The sequence below is a fragment of the Chelmon rostratus genome, chromosome 15 (assembly GCF_017976325.1).
Source record: "Chelmon rostratus isolate fCheRos1 chromosome 15, fCheRos1.pri, whole genome shotgun sequence".
NCBI lineage: Eukaryota > Metazoa > Chordata > Actinopteri > Chaetodontiformes > Chaetodontidae > Chelmon > Chelmon rostratus.
In genome coordinates, this window is record NC_055672.1 from 7,648,935 (window position 1) to 7,675,938 (window position 27,004).

Sequence of the window (27,004 nt, forward strand, 5' to 3'; positions counted from 1 at the left end):
GAGATTTTTATCTTTGCACTTGTGGAGCGTGACGGTGTTCTGGCGAAACTGTCCTAACAGGCACGAGGATAACGATGCTTCATTATTGATGCGTTTCAAAGCCCCCTCAGCGCCGTCAGTGCTTCACACGCACAGAACACCAGGTGTCAGTTTAAGTCAGTTGTGCCTTTTCATTCCCAGGTGACGCAGGAGATTTGTGATCCAAGCAGAGTCTTCCGCCTCCTCGGATCTGACAGGTTGGTACACAGATGTTTCCGCCTGTAGCTACGTCAGTTGCAGATGAGTGATCAAACGCACTGAGCGGAGGACACGTACCACAATGAACAAACAGAACTGCAGATAGGGTCTCACTCTACCTCCTCACATTCCCTGTTTATCTCTGTTTTCATCAATACTATAATTATCATCCCATGACCTCCATAATACTAGGCCCTTATGATTGTGGCCCTCCTCCCTCAAGTCTTCGTGTTTTTCTATTACCTGGAAACCACCAAACAACCTCCTCACCTGCTGTGTCGTGAGCCCACAGCTCTCATCTCCTGCTGCTAGTAGATCTCTCACTGTGCTGATATCTCTGTCTCTACCTGACCCCTCGCTCTAGTTTCAATTCTGGATTCTCAATTCAAGTGAATTCTCCGTATCTGTCTCTGCTCTTAAATTTTTCTTTCTGTTGGTTACTCTAAACCTACTGTCCCTGAATGCACCACTGACATTATCCTTAAATGCCCTTTCTCTGTCTCTCTGTCTCTCAGTCTCTCTCTCTCTTTTCTCTCTGTCTCTCTCTGTCTGTCTCTCTGTCTGTCTCTCTCTCTCTCTCTTTCTCTCTCTCTCTCTGTCTGTCTGTCTGTCTGTCTTCTCTCTGTCTCTCTCTGTCTGTCTCCCTCTCTCTCTCTCTCTCTGTCTCTCTCTCTCTGTCTGTGTGTCTCTCTCTCTCTCTCTCTGTCTCTGTCTCTCCGTCTGTGTCTCTCTCTCTGTGTCTCTCTCCCTCTCTCTCTGTCTCTGTCTCTTTCTCTGTGTCTCTCTCCCTCTCTCTCTGTCTCTGTCTCTCTCTGTGTGTGTCTCTCTCTTCTCTCTGTCTCACTCCCTCTCTCTCTGTCTGTCTCTCTCTGTCTGTCTCTCTCTCTCTCTCTGTGTCTCTCTCTGTGTGTCTCTCTCTCTCTCTCTGTCTCTCTCTCTCTCTCTCTCTTTCTCTCTCTGTCTCTCTCCCCCTCTTTCTCTCTCATGCTTGTTGCTTCAGTTGCTTCAGTCGCTCTGGGGACTGAGTCATGAAAGCCAAGCCAAATGTTAGACGCCTCACTAACATTCACAAACCTGTTGGATAAAACACAACAAAGCTGCAGTGCATCGTGAACTGTTCATGGATATGATGCATTTATCTGCAACAAGTGAAAACCCCTCACAGCTCCATGAGAGCCCATTCAGACGTCTGGACACGACTGGAAATATCAAACAAAAAAGCAGCAAATCGTTTCATTTGAGAAGCTGAAACCAGACCGTTTTTGAACAGTGAACCACTTTTTTCATTATTGATTAATCTGCTGTTTATGTTTTAGATTAATCCAACAATTATCTATTAATTTTGAGGAAGTAGTGAAAAAAGAATATAATTTCCTGGTGTCATCAAATGTCTTGTTTTCTCAGAAACCCAAAGTTAATCAGTTTACCATCACACAAGTGGAAAAAAAGCTGTGAATCTTCACATCTGAGAAGCGGAACAAAAGAATATTTGATGTTTTTGCTTGATAATTTACTTTAATCGATGATCCAAATAGTTGCCGATGAATTTTCTGTCAGTCAACCATCATTCCTCTGGACTGATATCATGATGTTTTCAGCTGCAGACACAGCAGGATGTGATTTAGCGCGCAGACACACACACACACACGCGGTGACGGAGGCTATCAGCAGTGCCGCTCAGTCAGCGATGCCTCCTGATGTCGCCGCCCTGCCTGTGGCACCGGAGCGAGGTCTCTCTCTCTCGCTGCCCAGCCCCCCATGTTTTATTCACCGCCGCCCGGGCACTGCCAGCCTGGTTTGAGTGTCTCTCCGTGCCTCTGTAATTTCATCTGATGGAACGGACAGTATGGACTGTAGCTTCCCTGCTCACCTGTCGCCGCCACGAGACGGGTGGCATCTGAAGATGCACCCGCTGCCGTCCTGATCTGCCCGTGACAGCTGGATCAGTGCGGTTAATGTGCCGTTTAGCATGAACTGTCAGGACTCTGTTCTCTGAGGAGATTGATAACATGAACACGATGCTTCGAGCTATGTCCTTGGTTGTTAATGCCAGTCAATTAGCGGTATCTCTTACTCCTCTTACTAAAAATATGCTCAACATTTCCAAGTGACAGAAGTCATTTTCTAACATTTTCCCTTGCCAGGCAGCCATTGACATCAAAATATAACTGACAAAAAATATTCTGAAGTCAATGGCCTGCCTGCTAGTTATTTCAGGCAACATTAACATTCACTCATCTAAAACTCTTTAGTAGGGTTTGAAAATGGTCAGTATTAAAGGACGAGTTCTTCATTTGGGAATTACACTTATCCTCATTCTCGCAGATGTGAATGATATTATTATATCTCGTTAAATCTGTTTAATCTGTGCAAACACCAAAGTGTAAAAACATCAAGCTGTGGTTTTATATTGGTTTTGTTTGGATTAAACAGGAGAGATACAGCCTGTGAATTAGTGACCTACAGAGGTTCTGGTAGGCGGAATTTGTTAGCTTTGGACAGAACAAAGCTAGCTCCAGTCGTCATGTTAAGCTAAACTAAGCTAAGCGGCTGCTCAGACTCGTGCCGTTCTTCCACCACACAGACAGAGTGTGAAGCTGTCATCACAGCAAAAGATGAAAGGTGGATGAAAGGTTGGAAGAATCTAAAAAATCCAAACTAGATAGCTAGATATACTTTATTTATCCCAAGCTGGGAAATTGCAGTGCAGCAGCAGCATTACACACAGTGAAATAAAATAAGTGAGAAATTGAGAAATAAGACTATAAAGAACAAACTATACATAATAAAATATCAAAATAGCAAGCAGTAAAAAGATTATATACATAATAATAAAATGGCAAAATAGTAAACAGTAGTAATGAAAAATATTGCACAAAAAGAATATCTAGAGCTTTTTTTTTTTTTTTAGCTGTTATTGTACAGTGGCAGGAAAGATTTCCTGTATCTGTCCCTTCGAGTTTTGTTTACAGTATTAATCTCAGTTTAGAAAATAATGAAGATAAAGCAAAACCATTGAATGAGAGGGTGTGTCCAGACCTCCGACTGGTACTTTGTTTCCCAAAATGTTAAAATTTTCATGCAATTTATAGTAAATGATAAAACTTGGAGAACACTTCAGCTTCCTGCTCTTGTCAGATTGACATAAAAGTTTCAACGGCCGCCATCATTTGTCTGTGTTCCTTCTGCAGGGTGGTGGTTTTGGAGAGCCGACCCACCGACAACCCCACGGCCCTGAGCAACCTCTACATTTTAGCAGGTCACGAGAACAGCTACTGAGCCTCTCTCCCAGATCGGGCGGTTCATAGAAACATGGATAAGATGCCTCAGTTTTGGGAGAAAACTCCAGACTTTCACCGAAGCCTCCGCGTCGAGGGAAACGTCTGGTTTCAAACCGTTTTTGTTACTGATCACGGGATCGACCGGTCAGTAAAAGAGGAGCCTCTTCAGTCCGGATTCATGAGTAGCCTTACACCAGCAACACGTTCACTGTGGCGACAAGCAAACCGTCACGAGCAGAAGGTGGAGAAGCGAGAAACGCTCAAATGAACATTGTTGCTTAGCATTTTCCTCACTTTGCTGTACTGTGGAATGAGTTACAAACAAGTTATCTAGAGGTATTATTGACAAAAGTGCCATTAAAATTCACAAGAATTTGTGATTGTATTAGCAAACAATGGGAGATGTGTTGTTCTTATCTGTAACGTGTTGCTCATAATCACTGCCAGTGATAAACGTTATTAGGCTTGAGAGGAAGTTTCTCTGTAGTCAAACTAATAGATGAGTTTAAGCAGAAACCCATGAGCATTGTGGGTTATTTAAGCAATATTTATTAACCTCATGTTAAGTAATAGGGTATGTTTGATTTACAGACCATGTTAACAGACAGAGACTGTGCAGTCCTGCTGTGTGAGGATTAACTACCTAATGAACAGGTCCTGAGCAGCTTTGGGTCATTTTTACTGCTTTGTAATATAGTCGCATCTCTCCTGCTCTGCTGCATTTTTAGAAGTTGGATATAATGTACATTGTTTTTCTTTACCCTCCTCTTTTATAGACCTTTTACTTCTCATTATTTGCACCATGTAAGCACTTTTGTACATTTTTTTATTTAAAATAAAATGACAAAATGAGGGACAATGCTAGGTTTTGTTTTAACATCTTTGCATTCCCTTCGCGAAACGTTTAATGTATGCTGTTTTTGTAATAAAAGAGCTGTTGTTAACAAGATAACATGAATGAACTGCGGTTTATTTCTGAGCTGTTGTGAGTTTGCGTTGATGCAACGGAGCTGATGATGCACAGAGTCGCCCTGATGATGAGTCTCCGATGGGAGGAACGGGGAGATGAGTGAGTATTAGTTTCCATCATTTCCCTCTTTAGTCTGTCATTCCTCTCACTTCGCCAACCTGCACTAATTGGTCTCAGTGCAACAGAACATGTCAGGTTTAAATTTCCCTGTTTGCAGCTCGCTGTCGTGGAATGATGTCAGACAGGTGTGGGTTTGGTGAAGTGAGGTGGCCTCTGTGAGGCCACCGAGTGAGAAATCCTTTAATAATGAAGCTAATAAACATGAGTTCAGATGTTTCGGGTCTTTTAAAGAGAGGACAGTGAATTCCCCTCTGAGAATCAGCTGAGTTGCTCACCTGTGTGGGTGTTTTTCCTCTTTAATTTTAAACACATCTCACACACTCAGTCTGTCAGGTGTGAGAATCCACAAGAACCCCACAGGTCCCTGCTTCTCCTTTTTTATGGAGGTGAAGGTGGAGTCATCTGTTCCTATGGGAACTGGAGTGGAAAGGGGAGAAATCTGTCAAGTTGCAGGCAGTGAGATTACGAGAAGTCAGACACCTTCACCTTCAAAATAAAAAAATACTGCCAGTTTTGCTATGGTTAAGATCAAAAGGTTGATCTTTTGTCAATTTAGTCTGTTTTTGTTTTTGTTGCTTCTTTTTTTATTGCTCCTTTCCCTCTCTTTTGGTTTCTGCATAGTTTCCTTTTCTGTACTTTTCAATGTCATGCTAGGTTACCATTTGTTACCATTTTAATTCCAGAAATGGTAGAAACCTATACCAATCTGAACTAGAGAAAAAAAAATCAAAGAAGTACAGAATTCAGAGATTCAGAGAATTACCTTTCAGAAGATATCAGGATCAGAAATTTGATCAGAGTGATTCTGGTTCGTCTTCTGGGTTTATGCATTGAGGAAGGACTGCTTGTAAAGAGGAAAAGTGAGGTATAAATATGTAATACTATGTTTATTATATTATTCCTATGACCTACATGTTTAAAGGCTTCTGAGTTTGAATGTAGCATATTTTATTCAGATTATTAACTTGTGCTTTGTTCAGAACAACAGTGTACTTTCCCCCACTGATTGAAATGTATTAAGTACTTAAGTGCAAGTTTCTGTTTCTTTATTGAGTCTTTTTTTCTTTCCTGCTACTTTGTGCATCCACTCCAAAACTGTTCAGAGGCAAATTTGTACTTTTTACTTCATTTTATAACTTGACTTACTTTGTAGATCGATATTAATAATACAAAATATAATCAACAAATAAATTATTATTATAGATTAAGAAAAGACAAGGGCTGAAATTTTGGTGCTTGAAGTTTATTTTAATGCCTGTATTTCTTGACTTTTACTTGTGTATTTCTACACTGTGGTATTGCTACTTTTACTTAAGTCAAAGATCTGAGTACTTCTTCCACTACTGCAGAACAACAGCAACATTTAATGGAGAATTAGTTTCGCTCAGGCAGCCAACAGTGCAATTAAACGAGCTGTTTGTGGATCAGTTCCATTGGCTGTTGATTACGCTCAAAACAACAACAGGAAGTGATGGGTGATCAGTTTGCGTTTTATTTTGAAAGGCGTGCCCGGACGTCAGGCTCCATCCTGGCTGGCTTGACGCTTAAAAACTGGCTCCCGGCGGCTCTGCAGGGACAGTTGAGCTGCGATCGTCAGCTTGTCGCGTTTGGAGGAAACAGACGCTTCACTCACTCTGAACATTTCTGACAGACGAACACCTGCGAACATTTCCACTGAAAGTAAGTTTGCACATTTAAATTTAGGACCAACCGGATGTGTTTTCACTGAAACGCGCCTCGCGGAAATATTGAAAGGTGCCTACTTTTGATCAGCTGGTTTTGATGAGGAACTTTTAGGATCATAACAACTATTTCTCCATCTCACACAAACCTCCAACAGTAGCTCTAAAATGCAGCCGGAGCTGTTCAATCATTGTTCGCTGTTTGCTATAATTGCATGTTTTCCTCGTTTGGCTGATTTTTAAGTGCAGCACTTTGATTTCATCCCCCGGCTCTTCACTGCCTCTGTTATCTGTTTTCGCCGTGTATCCCCTCAGGGAAATGACCTAATATACTTTGCATTGCAAATGTTTTCGTTACGCAATCTAACTGTTGGGAGACAGGTGTAATGTTGCCTCGAAGCCATTAAATCTCTCTTTTGGAGGCAGTTTAAGACGTAAGTTTAACATTTATCCAAGAGCTTAAACACAACCTGAGCTTATTCTATAGCTGTTGTTAAATTAGTAGATGCATGTCGGTTCTTCACTATATTCGTATAGTCCTTCATGACATCAGCTCTGTTTTTCATGATAACTCAGTGATGCAGAGGTCAATCACAATTTCTGATGTCATAACATGAAAAGAGGCCAAATAAGGCAAAATCAATTTTATGTGTTAGAGCAGTGTTATTAGTTAGTGGATGTTTTTAACCCAGCTTTGATCCTCAGTATGAATTTATTCCAGCTGTTAATAAAAGCACCAGGTGGCCAAATTACCCTCACTCCTCTGCCTCCCTGCTGAGAACCCCTGCTGTGTCTCCTCTGGCCTGGTTAGAGGCTGCAGAGACAGTCCTGCCCCCCCCCCCTCCTCCCCTTGGACCCTCTGGATGCCCGCTGGTCCAGCCTGAGGATGGAGAAGTACGAGAAGATAGGAAAGATCGGAGAGGGCTCCTACGGGGTGGTCTTCAAGTGCAGGAACAAAGACACGGGGCAGATCGTCGCCATCAAGAAGTTTGTGGAGTCAGAGGACGACCCCATCATCAAAAAGATCGCACTGAGGGAGATCCGGATGCTCAAGGTAAGAGCATGTTATTGTCCTTAATTCCTTCTGTTTGTCCTTTATGTCTCCGTTTTTGACTGACATGACATGAATGTAGCAGCAATCAAGCTCTCCCCGCCTGGAAGCCCATTTCTGCCAAGTTCAGTGTAGTTAAAAAAAGATAGTATGTTACAATTCTGAGATAGTGCATCAAAGCTATGAGATAATATGTCAAGTTTTGGCTCATTAAGTCAAAATGATGAGAGAAAACGTCTAAATGATGAGATACAAGCCAACATTTTGACATACTAGGTCGAAATTATGTGATAGTGAGTCAAATTTTGGCTTATCGAGTCAAAAGGACGAGATAAAAAGTGAAAATTATGACTGAGTATGCAAAAATGTGGCTCAATAAATAAGATATGAGAGGAAAAGTCAAAATTATGACCAGCATTTGAAGATTATGAGAGTAAGTCAAAGTTAGGAGGTTGAAAATCAAAATGTTATTGTTTATCTCCAAATTTTGACTTTTTATTTTTATCATGGCTGACGTTTTTCCTCTTCCTGGCTTCCATACAAGATCCTTCAAATTCGTACAAACAAGTCTAGATATCAACCATAATACAAATATGTTGTTATACTGAATCCCATTGTGTCTGTATTAATTAAAGGAGAAACATTTACCTATTAATTTGCACTGTGAGAGATCTGTTTTTATTCTGTTTTTTATCTGGTACAGTAGTTTCTATGCATGTGTGTATGTGTGTGTGTGTGTGTGTGTGTGTGTGTGTGTGTGTGTGCATCCTATGGTGCAAAAACATGCAGATCCTGTTTTTCGTGCCATGAAACGCAGTCTTCCCTCTCTGCTGTGCAGCCAGCAGGAGCGACAGCATGCATTAATTCTGCAGACAGAAGGGAAGCATTTCTGTAGCTGCTGCACAGAGAAACTCTCATTCAAAGGAGCGGCGTTCAAAAGAGGTTCAGAGGGCTGTAATCAAACGAAGGGACACCCTGCGGGGCCGGGACTGACTGAATGTGAAATTAATTTTAATAACAGGAAACGAGACACTCGGCAGCCTGGAACTGGAAAGGCTTTGGCACCAGGGTAGCATCAGTGTTTTGACTCTGGATGCAAGACAAATATTCATGTCAGCTGATTCGAGTTGAGCCGCTAAGTGTCGCCTGGCTGACAGACAACAAAAACATCAACGATAATTAGACCGTCCTGTTTCTGCGTTTCTACGTTTGCTGCCAAGTTTGTTTAAACCAAAGGCTCAAACCTGCTTGTTTCATGTTGTGTAATATTCATCAAAGATGCACTGGTACAACTGTTAGTGGCTGAATCAGTCATGTGGTGGGTGGGGGTGTTAGTGGCCTGCTGGACACCGGGAGCTCATAAATAGGACGGATTGTCAGGGGCAACAGCGTGTTTATTACCATCCGTGAGCAGTTTAGTCTGTTTGATAAGAGCAAACCACAGCTGGCACCGTTTCTCTGCACAGCTTCACTGCTTAAACTGACTCGTTTTCCTCGTTTTGTGTCTCTGCAGCAACTGAAACACGCCAACCTGGTGAATCTGATCGAGGTGTTTCGGCGCAAACGGAAGCTTCACCTGGTGTTCGAGTACTGCGACCACACGGTCCTGAACGAGCTGGACCGCCATCCCAGAGGGTGGGTCGATGCAGACGTATCTGTCGCACAAGGCTACAAAAATACCCTAAAATACAGCTAGAAGTGATTGAAGCATATTCTGCTCTTAATATAAGTTAAAATCACTTCACAACACGGTCAGTTTCTACACTTTCAGGCAATAAAAGAAGGTTTTTCAAACACAGATTGTGCTTAATTAGCTAAAATATTGATGCCACATGCAAATCGGGCTCAGCATTGTTCCAAATCTAGATGCCGCCATCTTTAATGTAAGGCCTTCCAATGGCTCAATAGTTCATCTGGACTCCAGCTAAACGATGCTGTGCAATAAATGTGTGATCCAAACGAGCGATTCCACGCACTCTGCAATCAAAAAGTTTTTGTAGCTGTTGTCTCGGCTTTTTTATTGAATCACGTGACCGCCAACGTTTGCTAAAAGCTGCACCTGCTGAAGATCATGCAATACAGTCGAAAGCTCCAGAACAGCGGTGGGGTTTGTGTGAAATGCACGTGAGGTTTTATTACATCATTGTCCAAATATTCTCCAAAAAACAAAGACAAAGGCACAAAATGAAGCAGAATAGTTCAGATTTGATGCTTCCAGCTGAAGCGCCACAGCGGATAAAAATCCATATCTCTACGCCCTTTGTGCGACGTCCATTCCACCAATAAAAGCTTTAGAAACTTGTATTAGTCCTGCAATTTAAAGAATATTTATCTGTTTAAAGACTTAACTCTGAATTACATGAAGTGAACACACAGCTCAGGGACTGTACTCACATCGACTCTGTCCCACTGAGATAATGAGAGCATAAATCCGAGTAAGGCGGCTTTTGATTCAACACAGTGCTGTGTGCTTTCTATTATCTGGACATCACATGTATACCACACCAGCCTCTGTGCTTTGTGCAGCTCGGACGGGCACGACGCTCGTCTCCAGGGAGGCTGACCTGCCCGCTGTGGAATGTTTACAGTGATGCTCTCCCAGAATGCTTTGCTGGCGGGGAGCTGGTGAGGCTCTTTAGGCTAGGCCACATTTCATACGGAGTGTTTTCGCTGTCTGGTTTCCCCCTCTGGTCCTGGCCTGCAGCCTCCTGGACGCGGAGGGTTCAACAGAAGAGAAAACAAAGCGGGGGAGAAGGGGCCGAGATCGTTATTAATCGCCGGTCGCAAGGCTCGATTTAGCCATTTCCACGGCAACACTGATAGATGATGGTCCCCGAAGCAACAAAAGGAGGAGACGGCAGGACTGCTCGCTGTCCTCCACAGCCGTCTGAGGGGAAGGAGCTGGACAGAGGAAAACTAGCAAAAGTAGACCCACAAAGCAGCAGATTATTTATTTCCAATAATCCAAATATATCATCCATCCACGCTTCTTTTATTACATTAATCTTTTCTGCTCCATTAATCTGGTTTTTGTTCCGGATTCCTCAAACCCAAACTTGGCTCTACAGCTGTTTGTTTAATCATTAGCCATGCTGGTTTTAGCAGCATGGCTCCAGGACTGGCAGCTCTGTTTTGTTGAGGCATTCATGGTCCCCAGAGGATGAAGCCTACTCACTGTGTTGACCCCATGACATAATGACTGTAATCCAGCAATATAAATGGGACATCCTGCTTGTACTTCTGTCCTTAAATAACATTATGAATGCATGACATTCACTTGGAGCAGAGTGTTTCTACACTGTGATATTGCCGATGGATCGATGTTCCCTCAGGATGAACCGTAATAACTCACTGACTCTTCCTCCTGCACCATCATCAGGTCAAAATGATAGTTTGTCCAATACTTCATGAGAAAATACTCAGCTGTGCTAATTAGCAAAGGTTAGCCCCAACACACTAAACAAAGATGACTAAGGCTAAACATTACACCTGCTAAGAATCAGTATGTTAGCATTGTCATCGTGGGTATGTTAGCATGCAGATGCTAGCATGTAGCACAGGCTGCAGACCTGTTGTTTCGTTGTTAAACGTTTCACTAATTTGCTGAAAATAATCGGATTTTTACGCTAATTTCTAATTTACGTTAAAAAATAATGACAATCACAACTAACTGTAGCCGAACTAGTCCAACTGACAGCCATAGAAAAACAAAGAATTTCCTTTCTATAGATATTTATACTTTATAAAAATTATAAAGCAAAGAAAAGCAATCAAAAAAATACTTTGTGAATCTACAGACGTTTGGTATTTTTCTTTAAATTACTGAAACGGTCACTTAAACAAAAAAAAAAAAAAAGATCCACTAACTGCAAATGTTCTGGAGCTTTCAGCCAAATTTTATTGCCTTCATCAACTTACTAACTTCTTAGTCAGCTGTTGTTTGGAGTTGGAAAACTTGGTGGATCTTGTGTGCAGAATTTTATGTTGTTTGCTGCTCAAAATTCAAATTGAAGGTTCAAACTCACGTTTAAACTTAATTTATCGCTGTTGATAAGTTGACTGATGGACCTTTTTCTTCTCGTCTCCCAGAGTTCCAGAGCACCTCGTGAGAAGTATCACCTGGCAGACGCTTCAAGCTGTCAACTTCTGTCACAAACAGAACGTACGTGACTGACCCGCGTTTCTTCTTCTACTCCTGCGTCCCTCCTCATGCCGTGTGCAGTGTGTTTTCTAGTTGTCTGTCCTTCCCTCAGCTTGTTTTTGAGCTCCTTCGGCCTCCTCCCTCCTCCAGCTCCCACCAGGCCGTCTGCTTTATGGCTCTTTTTTAACAAGAATTCCTTCCCCCTGGCTGACCAGCAGTTAATGTATCACCTAGACACAACAAAAGCTGCAAGGCCTCCATTTAACAGCGTGGCATGAAGGCCAGAAAGCTCTGTCTCTCTGCTTTTACTGTCTCACACAGGCCCCTTTGTTCTCAGCACCTCACAAGCATCTGGACACATTCTTGAGTTTTCCATGATCTGATTGGACTGTTTGTGTCCCTGCAGTGCATTCACCGCGACGTCAAGCCGGAAAACATCCTCATCACCAAACACCAAGTCATCAAACTCTGCGACTTTGGCTTTGCCAGGATTCTCAGTAAGTCTTCATACGTACCTGACAGCGCCACCTGGTGGACTCTGTCTGTACATGTTTCCTGCAGTGTGGCTGACCTTGTGTTTTAAGGCTCCAGGCATTAAACGCTGTGTGATTCAGGTGTGAAGCTGCGCAGGTTTTATTGAAAGGAAGTTTGTATGCGTTGACTCTAAAGCGGAAACTTAATCTTTGTCTTAAAATGTGTAGTTTTTCCAGCGACAACGTCAGAAGTAGCCTCTTGTTTTTTAAGATTATTTTTTGGGATTATTTTCTGCCTTATTATTATTATTATTATTATTATTATGGTGACAGCTGGAGAGAGACAGCAAAGGCAGGGGAGGAAGGTATAAATCTATGCACATTTTCTTGAGCCTTCACCTTCACCTGATAGCTCAGTCTTCACACACCTGACTTCACCTGTTCTGTGTTTTCGTGCCGTCAGCGGGGCCATGCGACTACTACACAGACTACGTGGCGACTCGTTGGTACCGGGCCCCTGAGCTGCTGGTGGGAGACACTCAGTATGGCCCTCCAGTGGACGTGTGGGCGATCGGCTGCGTGTTCGCCGAGCTGCTGTCGGGGATCCCTCTGTGGCCCGGGAAGTCTGACATGGACCAGCTGTACCTGATCAGAAAGACTCTGGGTGAGATGAACCTGCTGCTGCTCTGAACGGGAAGATTTGTGATGCTTGTGACTGAGGATGATTAATGTTATTTATTGTCCTTCCACTGAACTGCAATATGATGATACGTAATTATCAGACAGTTTAAATCTGAAAATAAAAAGCTCTGAAACAAACAGTGAAAGGGCTTAATAATGATCGAGCTTTATTGATTTATATGCAATGAACATCAATTAATAACAAAGCAGAAACAAAAATTTTGCACCACTTATGTGTTTTGAATTTTTTTTTTCAAAAATATGTGAGAATAATAAAAAAAAAAAACAATCTCTATGAAGTTTTGGACAAACAATGATACCAAGCTTTACTAAACATTGTGTCTCACGTTCGTCTTTCTCGTCCTCTGCAGGAGATCTGATCCCTCGACACCAGCAGGTCTTCAGCAACAACCAGTTCTTCTGTGGAGTTTCCATCCCGGAGCCACAAGAGATGGTGAGAAACACCACCCGCTCCATCTCCGGGTGCTTCATGATTTGATATTCAGAGAGTTTTGCCGTCCTCAGCTCTGCACACAAAGGTTAAATCATGGAAAATCAATGGAAGAAAAAGCAGCAAAATCAGAGAATCTTTGTCCATTTTCTTTCTGTAGGAACCTTTGGAGCAGAAATATCCAAATCTCTCACATCAAGCGCTGAGTCTCATGAAGGTAAAAGTTTGTGTTGTACACCAGACGCAAAATCTGAATACACTTCAAGCAAAACACAGTCAAATGTGCATGTTTTTCATTCCACCTAACAACAAATCAGAAACTATGTGCAAAGAGCTGCGTGTTCTAAACTAAGCAGAGCAGATACTGGAAAACAGGCGGTCTGACCTCTCTGGTTTGGACGGTTTTAGGGTTGTCTGAGGATGGACCCGTCCGAGCGGCTCACCTGTGAGCAGCTCCTCCAGCACTCGTACTTCGACAGCCTGCGAGAAAAGAGCGAGAGCACCTCCCGAGAGCAGGACCGCTCCAGCTACAAGAGGACACGTTTGCCTCGCAAACACCTTCCTCCCGGGGTGAGTGGCCTTCTGCACGAACAACGACGACGGACTCAGAGCGCCAGTGTGCCGCTGCCACGTTTAGAGCTAGTGTCAGCGTTTTTAAATGTCGCACATCCTCCAGCCAGCGTTGTCAGCTATCCAACATCTGGAAAATCTGCAAGCTGATTTGTGTTTTCTTTGAAAGAAATGGACGTGTATGGAAACATTGCAAGAAAAAATGTTAAATATCAGGTATCAGCAGCTTCAATACACTTAAAGATCAAACTTTTTTGCCTCGGTTCACTGTAAACTAGTCTTAAACATTGCAATAACGGATAATTTTGAATACTGAGAAATTTAATAATGACTGTCACACACAAGGACACTTTAAATTGGTGAAAAGGCAGGTAAAACACATTGAATCATAATAATAAAAAATAAAGTTGCATGTTAAGGACATTTTGTAGCTGCATTCCCCTAAAAAGTCTACACCACCTATCAAGCTGCAGGAAACCCCTGAGCTCAATAAACCTCATCATTTAGTTTAATGGTACACACAGGGAACCTTTTCTAACCACTAAATTAATTAATTGTGTCTATGTGAAAATACTTCATTGCTCTCAAAATTGTCTGTTAAACTTGATTTTTTTTTCTTTTCTCCGTCCAGTATTTGCCGCAGCTGACCAGCAGCAGCATCTTTCCGGCTGTGGACAATAAGCGATACTACAACAACCTGCGCAAGTTCAACTACCACCTACCAAACATCTAAAGCTGCTGCTCACAAGCCGAATTAAAAACACCATCAGCGGGCGGCATTTTCTGAAGAACTCAGGAGATGGAGCAGATTGGTGGCTTTTAACGAGGATTCAACCACTTTTTAAACTTTTTGTTCATCACGTGGGGCTTGTGCCGGGTGTCTCTTGATATTGATGTCAGTCTATGCACTATTTCCCGACATGTGGACTCAGATGGTTCATGTATGTTGCCTACGTTTCAAGCTGATTTTGCTGTATTTTGTATAGATGTGTAAAGACAAAGAGCGACGTGCTGCTCTGCTTGTAGCTGCTGAGTAGACTGAAGGTAAAACTGCGACGTACTGCCTTGCCTGGTTTGCCAAATGTATTTTTTATATACCGATGGACTCTGTAAGAGTGACGTGTTTTTGTTAGAGTTGTTTCATCGATCGTCTCCATTAAGTTATAACGTAGAACACAAACTGGCTGTTTTGTCACGACTCATGAGCATTTCTGAAATATTTATTGACGTCAGGAGTGAATACAGTTATACACATTCCCACATTGACTAGCACATAGCAGTAACAACACCACATCGTACTCATGATCTCTGGAACTTTGGTGCTAAGGATGTTCACAGCCATCTGTCTGTCCTCAGATATTGTACAAATGCCAAATTAATCTAAAGGGAAATGATGTAAAAGATTCCTCAGCATTTCACAATAGAGCTGCACGATTATGATCATCATCAATTGATCTGCCAATTATTTACATGATTAATCATTTAGTCAAAAATTGTGAAAAATGCTCATCACAATTTCCCAACAGTCCGAAACCCAAAGACTCTTCATCCACTATCATGAATCTGTACATTTAACAAGCTGGAACCAGCAAATGTTTGAATCTTTGCTTGAAAAATGACTGAAACAATTAATCCATTATGAAAATATTTGGCAATTTTCTTTCGATTGCAATGAATCGACTAATCGTTGCAGCTCTGTTTCACAAATTGTTTGCTCTGTGTACCCTCAAATGGAGTAACATTTAATACCTTGGATGTTGACAATATAATAAATTAAAGGAATATATCGTCCCATCAAGACAAACTGGTGTCAACAGTGTAAAGTGCTTTAACAGTCCTGACAGCTGAAACATCAACCTGTATATTTTCCCACTAAGTCAGACCTCGCTGTTGTTCTCCTCATTTAACAAAGACTTGGTGATTCACATATAAATACACTGAACGTTTTAACTGAAGGATCTGCCTGCTGGACGATCAAAGCCTGTCATGCTCCAGTCTGTTTCTTCAAAAATTGTGTTTTTTACTTTGAAAACCTTTGTAAAATATGGACGCATTTTCAATCTTAACCAGAAAGTTATCTCAGTCCAGATCCAGAGCTATTTCCAGACGTGGAAGTGCTGTTTGCAGTCTGTCAACTGTCGTGTCTTTGTCGCTGATCCCAGGAAGGTCACTAAGAAACAGATACTCCAGATTCCTGTGTGGAATTGATACGTGATTTTAACAAAATGGACGAATTGGTGCCATTTAAAACAGATTTTTTTCTTCACAAAGAAACCTATAAAAACAAAACACTCACCGGAGTTGGTGCAGGGCAATGATGCCTTTATCCGTCACATTTCCACACGACACCACCTCCATCATGTACAAACTGTCCTGCAGATTCTCGATGGAGCTCAGCCTCTCCAGACAGGTGTCCTCAATGTAGATACACTTGTTGAACTTGATCTCCTCCAAATATTTCAAACCATCTGGGGAACACAAGAACACCATCAGCACACGGTCTGCTGATTAAGTTTACATTGGCAAAGAAGGACTCTGGCAACAAAAAACAGTTTGGAAAGCAGCGGGCATCAAGGTCAGAGACGGCGCTCCATGTGTGCCCGCTCGGTGTAAAACATCCTGCTCGTTTGCGTCACTTTTGGATAATCAGTCTGGGAGAGATGCACTTTCACCGGCACCTTTCCTTTCTTGTTAACAGGGGAGAATCACTTTCAGGTCAACGGTCGAGGTCAAGCTCATGTTAACATAGTTAATGCAAAATTTACTCTTTCTGAACAAAGCTTTAATCTTTGATTCGATCAAGCTCCTCAGTCTGTCAATCCAACACTTGGCTTCAGGGTGAATTATTGAATGGATTGCCATTAAATTTGACACCAACTTCGATGAATACTTTGGTGGCCACCAACAGGTCATAAATTTCAAACTTAATACTTCTTTGACTGAAAACTACCAAGTACTGAAAGCTGCTACCAAATGTTTGGTCAGACTGATATTCTTGTTTATATTATTGATTTTCTTTGGTCAAATAGTTCCTGATTCAAGTAAATACTTGGAATATACTCCAAATTTAGACTATTTTTAAGGTTACTGTGCAGATGCTTGTATTTAGTCACTATGTAACATTTTAGACGCTTCTTTTGCTAAAAAACAGTTTTGAAGATAAACATTCTTATATTTCTCAAACTGTGTTAAAAAAAACTGTATTTTTTGGTATTGTATCAAAACTCTGGTAATAATGTTGCAGATGCACTAGTTAAAAAAAATGTCAAATCATATTTAACCATAAAAACTGACTGAATTTTCCAGCAATAAATTTGAATGCTAGCATAGAATGCTCTAGTCATGCTAATGCTGACGTTATGCTAACAATATCATGTTATACTGACTACTACTAAATGTTAACAAGTTTAAATAAGCCTACTAACTGTATGCATGTTAACAAGCTAATGTGTTAACAGGCTAAATGTTGGCGTGTAAACTTGCTAACAATAGCATGCTAATGTGCTATATGGCATGCTACCAGTCACCCTCCTTAAATTAGTTACATGTACCTTGTTAAGCAGCAGGATCTTCAATATTGAATATGATCAAGTTAACTGAAGGTGTTTTAAATTAATAATTAATGACTGATGTTAGGATTTAGCTAAATATGCAGACAAGCCAAGCTAAGCTAGCAAAAGTGCTGCTAGTACAAACTTCAATCTAGAACAGTCTAACTCAAAGAGTCTGAAATGTCACAAAAGTAAGATAAACCCTTTGATTTAGTTAAGAACTGTGGAAATTACACCCTCAGACTTGAAGAAGTAAATATTTCTCGTAATTTTTCACCCATTCAACGATGTGCTTTCTGGTGTGTGATGAGAACTGCAGCCTCACCGGGTCTGTGGCTGTAGAGTTTCAGCCATATTAAATCTATTCAAGGGAGAACATCCATGACCGTATGGAGGGAAATGGAAATGAGAGTGGGACAGTTCACAAGGACAAGAACACAATATTCTCACACTGTAACACTGACCCAGGTGGTCAAACCCTCTGTACATGATGCAGGATTCAGTGGCGTCAATCGCCTGGATCTTGTATCTGCCCAGAGGCCCAGTTGGCAGTCCGTTGTAGTCGTGATGCCAGCGCTCGAAACCTTGAAACCTCACTTTGGCACCACATCTCAGCAGCCACTCTGCTGCAGCTCGGTCTGGACCGACAGCTTTGATCCTTTCATAGTCCACCCTGAAGGAAGATCGGCAAACACTCAAAGTACGGCACACTGTGTGCACAATTATTAGGCAAGTGAGTATTTTGACCACATCATCATTTTTTATGCATATTTGCCAACTTCAAGATGTGCAAACCTGAATACTTATTGGATTTAAGCATGTCAGGTGGTGTGTTTTTGTGTAATGAGGGAGGATGTGGCCTAAGGAGATCAACACTTTATATCATGGTGTGCTAGGCAGCTTCTGTCCCTCAAGCACAATGGGGCAAAAAAGCAATTTAACTGATTCTGAAAACTGCAAAAGTCTTTCAGAGGGATGCATGGCCTCCTTTCTGACCTAAACCCTATTGAGAACTTGTGGGCTCTTAACGGTGAAGGAAAACAGTTCACCTGTTGGAACAGAGTGAACAGGCTGTGGTTGCTGCTGCACAAAAAAAGTAGATCATCAACAGAGTAAGAAACTGACAGACATCATGAATGGAGTCTTGTGACTGTTATTGAAAAGAAGGGTGGCTATACTGGTCACTGATTTACTTTTTTGAATGTCAGAAATGTTTATTTGCAATTTTTTAGTTGTTTATTATTCTCACTCCAACAGATGAAAATAAACTAGTAAAATAAAGTAATAGTTGCCCAATAATTGTACACACATACATATTCTCCTAAGAAAGCCAAAACCTCACTTTTACTTTCTTAAATATTCAGGTTTGAGGTTTCCTAATATTTCCGGATTGGCAGAGAGCACTGTAGTTGTTCAATAATAAAATTAATCCTCAAAAATACAACTTGCCTATTACTTGTGCACATAGTGTACATGTTGATGCCATGTAATGTGACGTGCTAATGGTTGAGACTGAGAGAGCAGAAGAGAAGAGTCAAACCCTAATTGATACAGATGGGGTGTACAAAATATTACAAACACTTGTCAGAATAATGTATTACACAGTGGTGGAAAGTAGCTAAGTACTGAACTGACTGCAAGTACAAGCTACTTATATTTTCACTACACATTTCACAGGAAAATACTAAACTTTTAATTCACTGCATTTATCTGACAACTAAATTTAAACAAACAACTAAAACTTTGATTATTATATTGGTAAGGGTTGAGCTCCCAAACTTTAATGTATGTAAAGTTTGGTACTTAGCTCATAGTAATGTTATAATATATGATACTAACAGTAATAACTGTACATATAAACATACGTGCATCGGCGCAAAAAAGGTGACCAGGATTGTGTGTGTGTGTGTGCGCGCGCCCAGCTTTTAACTAGCACAGGTACATCTCTAATCTGTGGGATCGTGCTGTCTCACTTGTTGAAGACCGCATTGAGCCAGCTCCAGAAGTGTCTGCGGCTCCACTCCCTCTGACCCACCGCAGACCGCACCGCCCTCGATAAAAGCTTCATATCTCTGAGCTGAAAAATAAACTGACAATAAATTCAACAGCAGTCTGTCCCCATCTTACATTTCAACCGAAATACTGACTGGATCAATGAAGCAAACGACTGCAACTGCGACCCAGGACAAATCCTCACCTGCCCTCCAACTGAACGGACTGTTTACATTTGAGACGCGTCCATCGTTGCGACCTTTGACCTCGTGACGTAATAAAACGTGAATTCCCATTGGCTGGACGTCAAAGTAGGCTACGTCGCGGGTGGCGCGGCGATAAGGCAGCAGGATGTGGGGCTAGCAGCGGCAGCAGGAGGAGGAACCACAAAACAGAAGTCGGGAGATAGATTTTGACATTAGTACGATGAAGACGATACTGTGAGGAGCTGCTAAACTCTGTGACAATGATCCGGACACTGAGCGGTGCGTCTTTTAAGGCTGTCCGGGCAGCGCAGCCCAAACTGCTAAAGGACATTACAACAAGACAGCTGCACAAGTAAGAATGATATTAACATTACAGCAGAAGAAAGCAGGCTGTTGTTAACCGTATGGCGTTGAAGTGTAGTTCAGTTACATGTGAGGAGCTTGACGAATACTTGTTTCTCTGCTTCACTTTATAATTTTATCCCTTGACTGACAGGTACGTTCAGAAAAGGGGCCGACAACCCGGTAGCTTCTTCAATTACTAACTTTTCGGTCGATCCAAGTCACTGCCAAGGACATTTATGTACCAAGAACCGGATTACATAACTTCTGCTCCCTGCACACCCCACCGCATTGTGTATGCACCAAAAACATCTCCACAACCATGTCTTTTGCACGCTTTTAAACTTTTGTCTGAGCGCATGAAGTCTAACTTTCACCTGCAGAAGTTTTTTCTTTTTCTTTGTCTTTGTCAAGCAGTCAGTCAGTCACGAGTTTTGTGTGGGCTGCACTCTTAGAAAGGCATGCCTGTGTTTCATATTAAACTAAGAGACTCCACAGGCTCCTCTGGTGGTGCTGTGGTGGAGGGGAGGTGGTGTGGCCCAGCTCCAACTCAGTGGGAGACACCTGGAGCTGCACGGTTGTCCTCCTGCATCCACCCACGTTTGTTTCACTCTCTACGTTTAGTCGTCATAATTGTATATATTATCATATCTTTTGTTGTCAATCTTATCTGTGTGCATGGTATCTATTACATGTGTGTCTGTCCTGGTAGAGGGATGCCTCCATTGTTGCAGCTTCCATTTTATCCCCATTGAAAGGGTCTTTAGTTTGTTTTTCCCTTTGAAATCAAGGCTCTAAAGACAGAGGCTGTTGTATGCTGCACTCACTGTTAAGACCCTTGCAGCAAATTGTGATTCTATACAACTCAAATGGACTTGACTCTGGGGGTATGGTATGCATCTTATGTAACGTGGCCCCTCCCCAGCCTGCTTTAAGTAAACTGAAACACAGATGTTGTAACTTAAAGTTATTTATCTAGAACAATTGGGTAACTCTCTGTTTTTTTTAAATGAGACCAGCAAGACCCAGTGTAATCTCAGATTATCTGACATTAAATGTTTCTCAGGTTTAAAATGGAACATCTGTGAGCACTTTTACATGTTCAAACAGTCCTGAATGTAAATTGAATCTGAAAACCCTCGAAGCAGCATTTCTCTGTAGCATATTTGCACTATTAGTGCATGTTTTTTTAGGCTAAGTGGCGACCCAGCTCTTGCTGCAATAAACTTTTGACGCTCCCACTGTTATTCTTCAGATGGATTCGCTGGTCCCTCCCCTTGTTGAGCAGCACGGCACTTTGTCTGGTTCTGATTTTCCAGAACGAAAACAAGATGTCCACTGTTCCAAGTGTTCAGAGCAGGTCATGAGGGAGCAGGATTTGAAGCATTCTCCCGGTCTTGAACATTGTGTTCTTCCAGCTCCCTTTTCAAATGCTTCCTGATGTGAAATCCTGTGGTGGATTGTGGACAAGTTTGATATCCTGAGACTGCTGCTTACATACAGTAGATAGTCGTCTGTAGTAATTAGGTTTAGGTAATGGATTTATTGGTGTAACCTTGTGACAGAGCTGAATATTCTCTTTGCAGATAAAAATCATCTGTTAACTACAACACTTGTGGCGTTTGTTTCCCTTCCGCTCAGTTTCAAAGGTCTCATGCAGCTACTCATGCAGTTCAGCAGCACAGCTGGTCATTGAACCTCTGACCTAAATTTTCTGCCCTGCTTTCTACCTTTTGCAACATGTAAAGCTGGTGGGTTATCAGTAACCATCTTAAATTTGAACTGCACATAACCTCGAATGTCACCCATATTTCAGCACGTATGACGTGGCCGTGGTGGGAGCTGGCATCGTGGGCCTGGCCACAGCCAGAGAGCTCCTCCTGCGACACCCGTCACTCAGCTTCATCCTGCTGGAGAAAGAAAAACAGCTCGGTGGGTTGGGTTATGAAAGTTGTGGTGAAGGAAGACAACAAGTTGTTCTAAAACAAGTTTTGTGTGTCACAGTGATTAAAAAACAATGGCATAGTGCAGTCAGTGGCACAGAACAATGACTATGAGGGTCAAGTGCCAAGTTTTAGCTTTAATTTGAGGGCATTGTGTAAAGATTGTGCTGCAGTACTGTTAAAAACTGGTCCTGCACCGTTCACTCATTGAACACAAATATGAAACATCCTTAAACCTGAATGGAAAGCAAGCATCTTAAAAAGAAATGTATGTTTTTTTTTTCAACTTATCTTTGTGGCCTTTAAAGTAATCACCCATAAAAAGGTCTGATGTTATATATCAATCTGAGAATCCTAATAGAACCTCGTTTTCTGTCTTTCATCCTCTTCCTCTTGTTCCTCTTCACATCTCTTTCGAACTCACCAGCTGTACACCAGAGTGGGCACAACAGTGGAGTCATTCACAGCGGCATCTACTACACGCCGGGCTCGCTGAAGGCCCGTCTGTGTGTGCGAGGAGCCACTTTAGCCTACGAGTACTGCGACAAGAAAGGACTCCCTTACAAGAGATGCGGAAAGGTCTGTTTTAGTCTTAACCAGATTAGTGCGTTGCTTCACAATATGCATATAATACAGACATTGTGAGAAAACTCCGGTCGATTTGTCAACTCTTTATAGACAAATAAATAATTTTAGATCTAACCAAACAAAACCATCAGATTTTCAAATTGTTCAAAATGTTGCAGCTTCTTACTTAGCATAATTCAACATTGAGTAAATTGTATTTTCAGATATGATAAGTAACAGTCAGTAAACTGAAGGTTTGCTTTCATTTTGTCATAAGTATCCATTATTGGGACATCATTAGTTTGAATAAAGCCTCAGACCCTGTCAGTGTTAGTGTGATACTGTGCAGACTTACAGGAGTAGAGCTCGGGTTGTCCATTAGGTTTAGCTCTCTATTTCAACATTTATTAAAATACAAATATGGACCTGTTTGTATCTTTTAAAGTATGTTTTTCATATCAGACTCCACAGTCTCTCAGTGTACACCATGGCAACTGCAGAAGTACCCCCGGGGGTACAAGAACCCTGGCTGTTACTCACTGCTGCATGGAGCTTCCATGTGGATCACTGTGTTGCGTCTGTCTTGGTGTTGATCAGTGTATTTCTGTGGTGGCAGCTTATCGTGGCTGTGGAGCAGGAGGAGATACCCAGGCTGAAAGCTCTGTACGAGCGCGGCATGCAGAACAATGTGCGTGACCTCAGTATTATCGATGCCAAGGAAATCCGAGAGCGAGAGCCATACTGCAGGGTAAGAGTGTCAGAGACGCTGTTGTTATACAGAAGAAAAGATGGCAGTAAAGGCCTATAGTATGTCGTCCTTGCAGGGTGTAATGGCCTTGGATTCACCCTATACCGGCATTGTGGACTGGAGGATGGTGGCTCTCAGATACGGCAAAGACTTTGAGGAGGCAGGTGGCACGGTGGTAACTGAATCTGAGATCAATGACATTTCCATGGTCAAGGAGAGCCCAGCTGGGAGCACTGACGGTAATAGACAGGTTCAGTACATCAGTGTGTCAGTACGGTCATTTTTAACAGTTATTTGAAGTCCACCTCAATATGTTTCTCTTTTTTTATTCATTTGCAGGAATGAAATATCCAATTGCCATCAGAGACAAAAAGGCAAGACATGTGCAAATAAAAGCGTCATGATGTTTAGACTGCGTTCTATTGTTTCCATCGATTGAAATATTGTTTTTACAGGGTAATGAGGTGCGGTGCCGTTATGTCCTGACCTGTGGAGGGCTGTACTCAGACCGCCTGTCACAGATATCTGGATGCAGTCGGGAGCCTCGGATTGTCCCCTTCAGAGGAGATTATTTGGTCTTGAAGCCAGAGAAACACTATCTGGTGAAGGGAAATATCTACCCTGTGAGTCTGAAGAGCCATATGTCCACATGTCCAACTCTTCAAGCTGCGTAGACGACATAAATCATTCGCTCTGCAGATGTTTCTCATCACATGCAAGTGCTGTATATGACTTCTACTGACTCAAAGCTGTACTCTGCAACTTCAAACATTGGCGGCCCCAAGTGGCAGAAAGAGGTGGCTGTTTGAATTGAGTTTGAAGGAATTCACAAGTTAAAAATCATGCAACATGAGATCAGTAATCTGCAGCCTCTGGATTTCTTATTACTGGATGGAAGGTGTGGAGATGCTATGAGACAAAAAATGAGAAAACTGGTTAAGCTGCTGTCGATTCCGGTTTGGATTTCCTCTTAAATTTCAATCCCTCCATCCTGGAATATTGATTTACAAGCAGCTGAAAATAATTTGAATAAAAAAGGGTTTCATCCACAATATTTTCAGTTCTACTTATGGTTTTAAGATGAACACAAAACCATGAGAAATCTTGCTGAATGCAGGTTCAAATCCAAAACCTGTGACCCTGCAGGTTTTGAGGGAAGATGAGTAGAGTATATTTCCAGTTTCAAGCTTTTGGTTTTGTTTTAAAATCAATATGAGAAGCAGGTAAAGGTTGAACTAAAGTGAGTGTTGATATGTATCATTGTGAAGTTTTACACACCATGTAATTGATGCAACTATACAATCACTTTGCACATCTGGTATTTATTAGTTGTTGTTTCCTACCACCTTAATCTGCCTTCTGATGATAGATGAAGTCCTTTTTTGGAGTAACTCTTTTACATTTTTTACATATGAGTGGATCTCCTGATACTGCAATTAGATTGATTCAAGTAATGCATACATACTTGATCCTTGCTACTTAATTTTGTTTCTATAAAATACATGTATAGGTCCCTGACCCACGTTTCCCCTTCCTTGGAGTCCACTTCACCCCGCGGATGGATGGAAGTGTTTGGCTCGGCCCCAACGCAGTCCTCGCCTTCAAACGGGAGGGTTACAAAGTGTACGACTTCAGCGCCCGAGACTTTGTAGATGCACTCTCATTCAGGTACAACAGGACATTTTTATCTGTTCCAGAGTTTGTGTACAGTCCTGGAACTGTCGGTGGAAAGGAGACACAGATTCTGAAATGATGTAATTCTGTTGTAATTGTTGCGTGGTAGGTGATACTGAATATTCAATGTTTGTCTTTTTATTCTGCAGGGGCCTTCAGAAGCTGGTAATGAGGAACATGGCATATGGGATTGGAGAAATGTATAGAGGAGTTTTCATTGGTGCACAGGTCAAACTCCTGCAGAAGTACATCCCTGAACTCACGCTGAGTGATGTGCTCAGGTAGAGCAACGATGCAACACCTAATAATGCATGCACATTATGGTATATAGTATGTATCAGGTGTTTGTTACTAGGTGCACTTAATGAGTCTTTGTCAGGTTTAACAGCACAGGTAAGAGGATAAATGATATGATTCAGTACTGTCTTCAATAACCCTGCATGTTGTTTCTTCTCTAGGGGTCCTGCAGGAGTTCGAGCTCAGGCTCTCGACCGAGACGGAAACCTCGTGGACGACTTTGTGTTCGACGGCGGGGTCGGGGATGTGGGCAGTCGGGTGCTCCATGTGAGAAACGCTCCATCGCCGGCGGCCACCTCCTCCCTTGCCATCGCTGAAATGATCGCGGACGAGGTGGAGAGTCGCTTCAATCTGTAGAGAAACACGGTGATCGCAGACAGAAGAAAGAGCCAAAATAACCCAGCCACATGAAAATGGTCAAATAGATTTCATTTGCGGTGTACACATAGCCCAGTATCACAAATCACAGTTTGCCTCAAGAGCTTTACAGTCTGTACATCATACAACAGCCTCTGTCCTTAGACCCTCGGATAGAATGAGAAGAAACTCTCCCCAAAGAAACCTTTACCCTTTGATACAACTATGATGTTGTATCAAGCTGTCACTACCTCAGCATCATAGAGACATTTTTATTGCAGGTCAAGCCTTAATTTAGGTGAAGAAAGATATCTTTGACTTAATTCAATTTTTAAGACTGTTTTTACTTTTTACTTGCTGTTTCAGGTTGTGTGTTGTGTTTACTCCACATTTGCAGCAAAAAATATTTTTCTACCAAACGTTTATCTAAAAAGTACGAGCAGCATGAGTGAGTGAGCACTCTTAGTGAAAATGTTGAGCGTAGAAAAAAAGGTGCAGCTCCAATAATATCATTTTGAACCTTTTTTTTGGGGGGGAAAAAAGAAGGATTGTTTTCTTGAGTTATAAAATATTTTAGAATTAAATGTAAAAAGATTCTCCCTACTTGCAAGTGTGGGAAAGTTGGATGTGAATTAAAATAGTTTTATCATTTTTTAATTAAACCCTTTATGTCGCACAAAGCTACAAAATACACAGTTGATTAAGAAATACGGTTTGTGCTTATTTCATTTGAATGTTTTGGCCATTGGTCAGTTAAAAACACCAAGAAATCATATCAAGACGAAATACTCTAGTCTTATGTCATATCTACATTGGTGTAACCTGGGAACACGTGGATGTTTTAGAAGTTGTTTATGTGTGTGGGTGGTGATTTTATACAATTCTGCCAGAATTTGCTCTGTGTTATAGCTTCAAACGCTTCACATACTGTGAAAACTGTCCAGATAATATTCCAATAAAACCAATCACCTTTTCTGTTATTTCATCCCATTTATTGAAAAGTGAGTGTGAAAGTATTTGTACCATAAATGCATATTTTTGAATACCAAATGTACCAGTGTTTGTGGTTTGTGCCATTTGCCTTTTAAACATGGGCTACATATTATTCTGTTTGTCTGAGGTACTTTTTAAATATTAAAAAGAAAGTAGGGATTTTTGCCACAATTTCACTTCCTTCCAAGGTGAATGGAGAACAGAAATAGTAAATAGAAAAAGAACAAAATTAAAAAGTTGTTTCTACACATTTTGACCTATTCGTACTTTTGATTTTTTTTTTTTTTTTTAGTTTGCAGCAGTTCCATCTTTTTCTGAGCCAAGCACTTATTGAGTTTGTCCACAAGGAGGCAGAATCACAGCAACAAACATGCTATATGAGCTTCAATGCAAGCACGAAATATGTCTACATTTGATGCTATTGCTAAAACCAGATGTTCTTAATGTTTTGCTGGTAATGGCAGCATAATGACTTGAAAGTTACGTGGATTTATTTGCATCCATGTTTCTAATAAAATCCATTTAGTGATGTCTCAGGTATTTATGTAAATACTACTTAGTTACAAAAGGAAAGTCAATAAGTAAAGGTTGATTTGTTTATGTGACCGGCCTATATTTCAAAGACTATTAATCTTCCGGCGACAACATGGGTCCCCAACACGAAATGAGACAGAAGT

General features: G+C 41.6%; 4 protein-coding genes across 10 annotated transcripts in view; 3 read left to right on the forward strand and 1 right to left on the reverse strand.

The window, feature by feature from the left end:
- map4k5 (mitogen-activated protein kinase kinase kinase kinase 5) overlaps nt 1-4,470 on the forward strand; it is a 33,206-nt gene extending 28,736 nt beyond the window's left edge. For all 4 annotated transcript variants that reach the window (XM_041954257.1, XM_041954258.1, XM_041954259.1 and 1 more), the window contains 2 exons: nt 181-236; nt 3,429-4,470. In XM_041954257.1, the coding sequence (XP_041810191.1) occupies nt 181-236; nt 3,429-3,516 (144 nt within the window). In that variant the 3' untranslated portion in view covers nt 3,517-4,470. The remainder of the gene's footprint in view (nt 1-180; nt 237-3,428) is intronic.
- A 1,697-nt stretch (nt 4,471-6,167) lies between these two features.
- cdkl1 (cyclin-dependent kinase-like 1 (CDC2-related kinase)) lies at nt 6,168-15,552 on the forward strand. 3 transcript variants are annotated; one of them, XM_041953941.1, is made up of 10 exons: nt 6,168-6,288; nt 7,012-7,344; nt 8,855-8,976; nt 11,431-11,503; nt 11,889-11,979; nt 12,419-12,619; nt 13,008-13,090; nt 13,248-13,304; nt 13,496-13,657; nt 14,289-15,552. In XM_041953941.1, the coding sequence occupies exons 2-10, from the start codon at nt 7,177-7,179 to the stop codon at nt 14,388-14,390; spliced, it is 1,059 nt and encodes a 352-aa protein (XP_041809875.1). In that variant the 5' UTR covers nt 6,168-6,288; nt 7,012-7,176; the 3' UTR covers nt 14,391-15,552. The 3 variants fall into 3 exon arrangements, with proteins under 3 accessions (XP_041809875.1, XP_041809877.1, XP_041809876.1); XM_041953943.1 differs by having other exon boundaries at nt 6,195-6,288; nt 7,070-7,344; XM_041953942.1 differs by having other exon boundaries at nt 6,195-6,288; nt 7,102-7,344.
- dmac2l (distal membrane arm assembly component 2 like) lies at nt 14,863-19,457 on the reverse strand. 2 transcript variants are annotated; one of them, XM_041953944.1, is made up of 5 exons: nt 19,406-19,457; nt 19,182-19,285; nt 17,673-17,881; nt 15,954-16,125; nt 14,863-15,851 (listed from the first exon to the last, which is right to left on the reverse strand). In XM_041953944.1, exons 2-5 carry the CDS (start codon nt 19,274-19,276, stop codon nt 15,737-15,739), a joined length of 591 nt encoding a protein of 196 aa, XP_041809878.1. In that variant the 5' UTR covers nt 19,277-19,285; nt 19,406-19,457; the 3' UTR covers nt 14,863-15,736. The 2 variants fall into 2 exon arrangements, with proteins under 2 accessions (XP_041809878.1, XP_041809879.1); XM_041953945.1 differs by having other exon boundaries at nt 19,182-19,297; nt 19,406-19,431.
- A 101-nt stretch (nt 19,458-19,558) lies between these two features.
- l2hgdh (L-2-hydroxyglutarate dehydrogenase) lies at nt 19,559-26,499 on the forward strand. Its single transcript, XM_041953711.1, has 10 exons — nt 19,559-19,758; nt 21,565-21,680; nt 22,119-22,270; nt 22,875-23,006; nt 23,083-23,245; nt 23,346-23,380; nt 23,462-23,629; nt 24,517-24,674; nt 24,830-24,961; nt 25,139-26,499. Exons 1-10 carry the CDS (start codon nt 19,667-19,669, stop codon nt 25,332-25,334), a joined length of 1,344 nt encoding a protein of 447 aa, XP_041809645.1. The 5' UTR covers nt 19,559-19,666; the 3' UTR covers nt 25,335-26,499.
- Nucleotides 26,500-27,004: the final 505 nt, after the last annotated feature.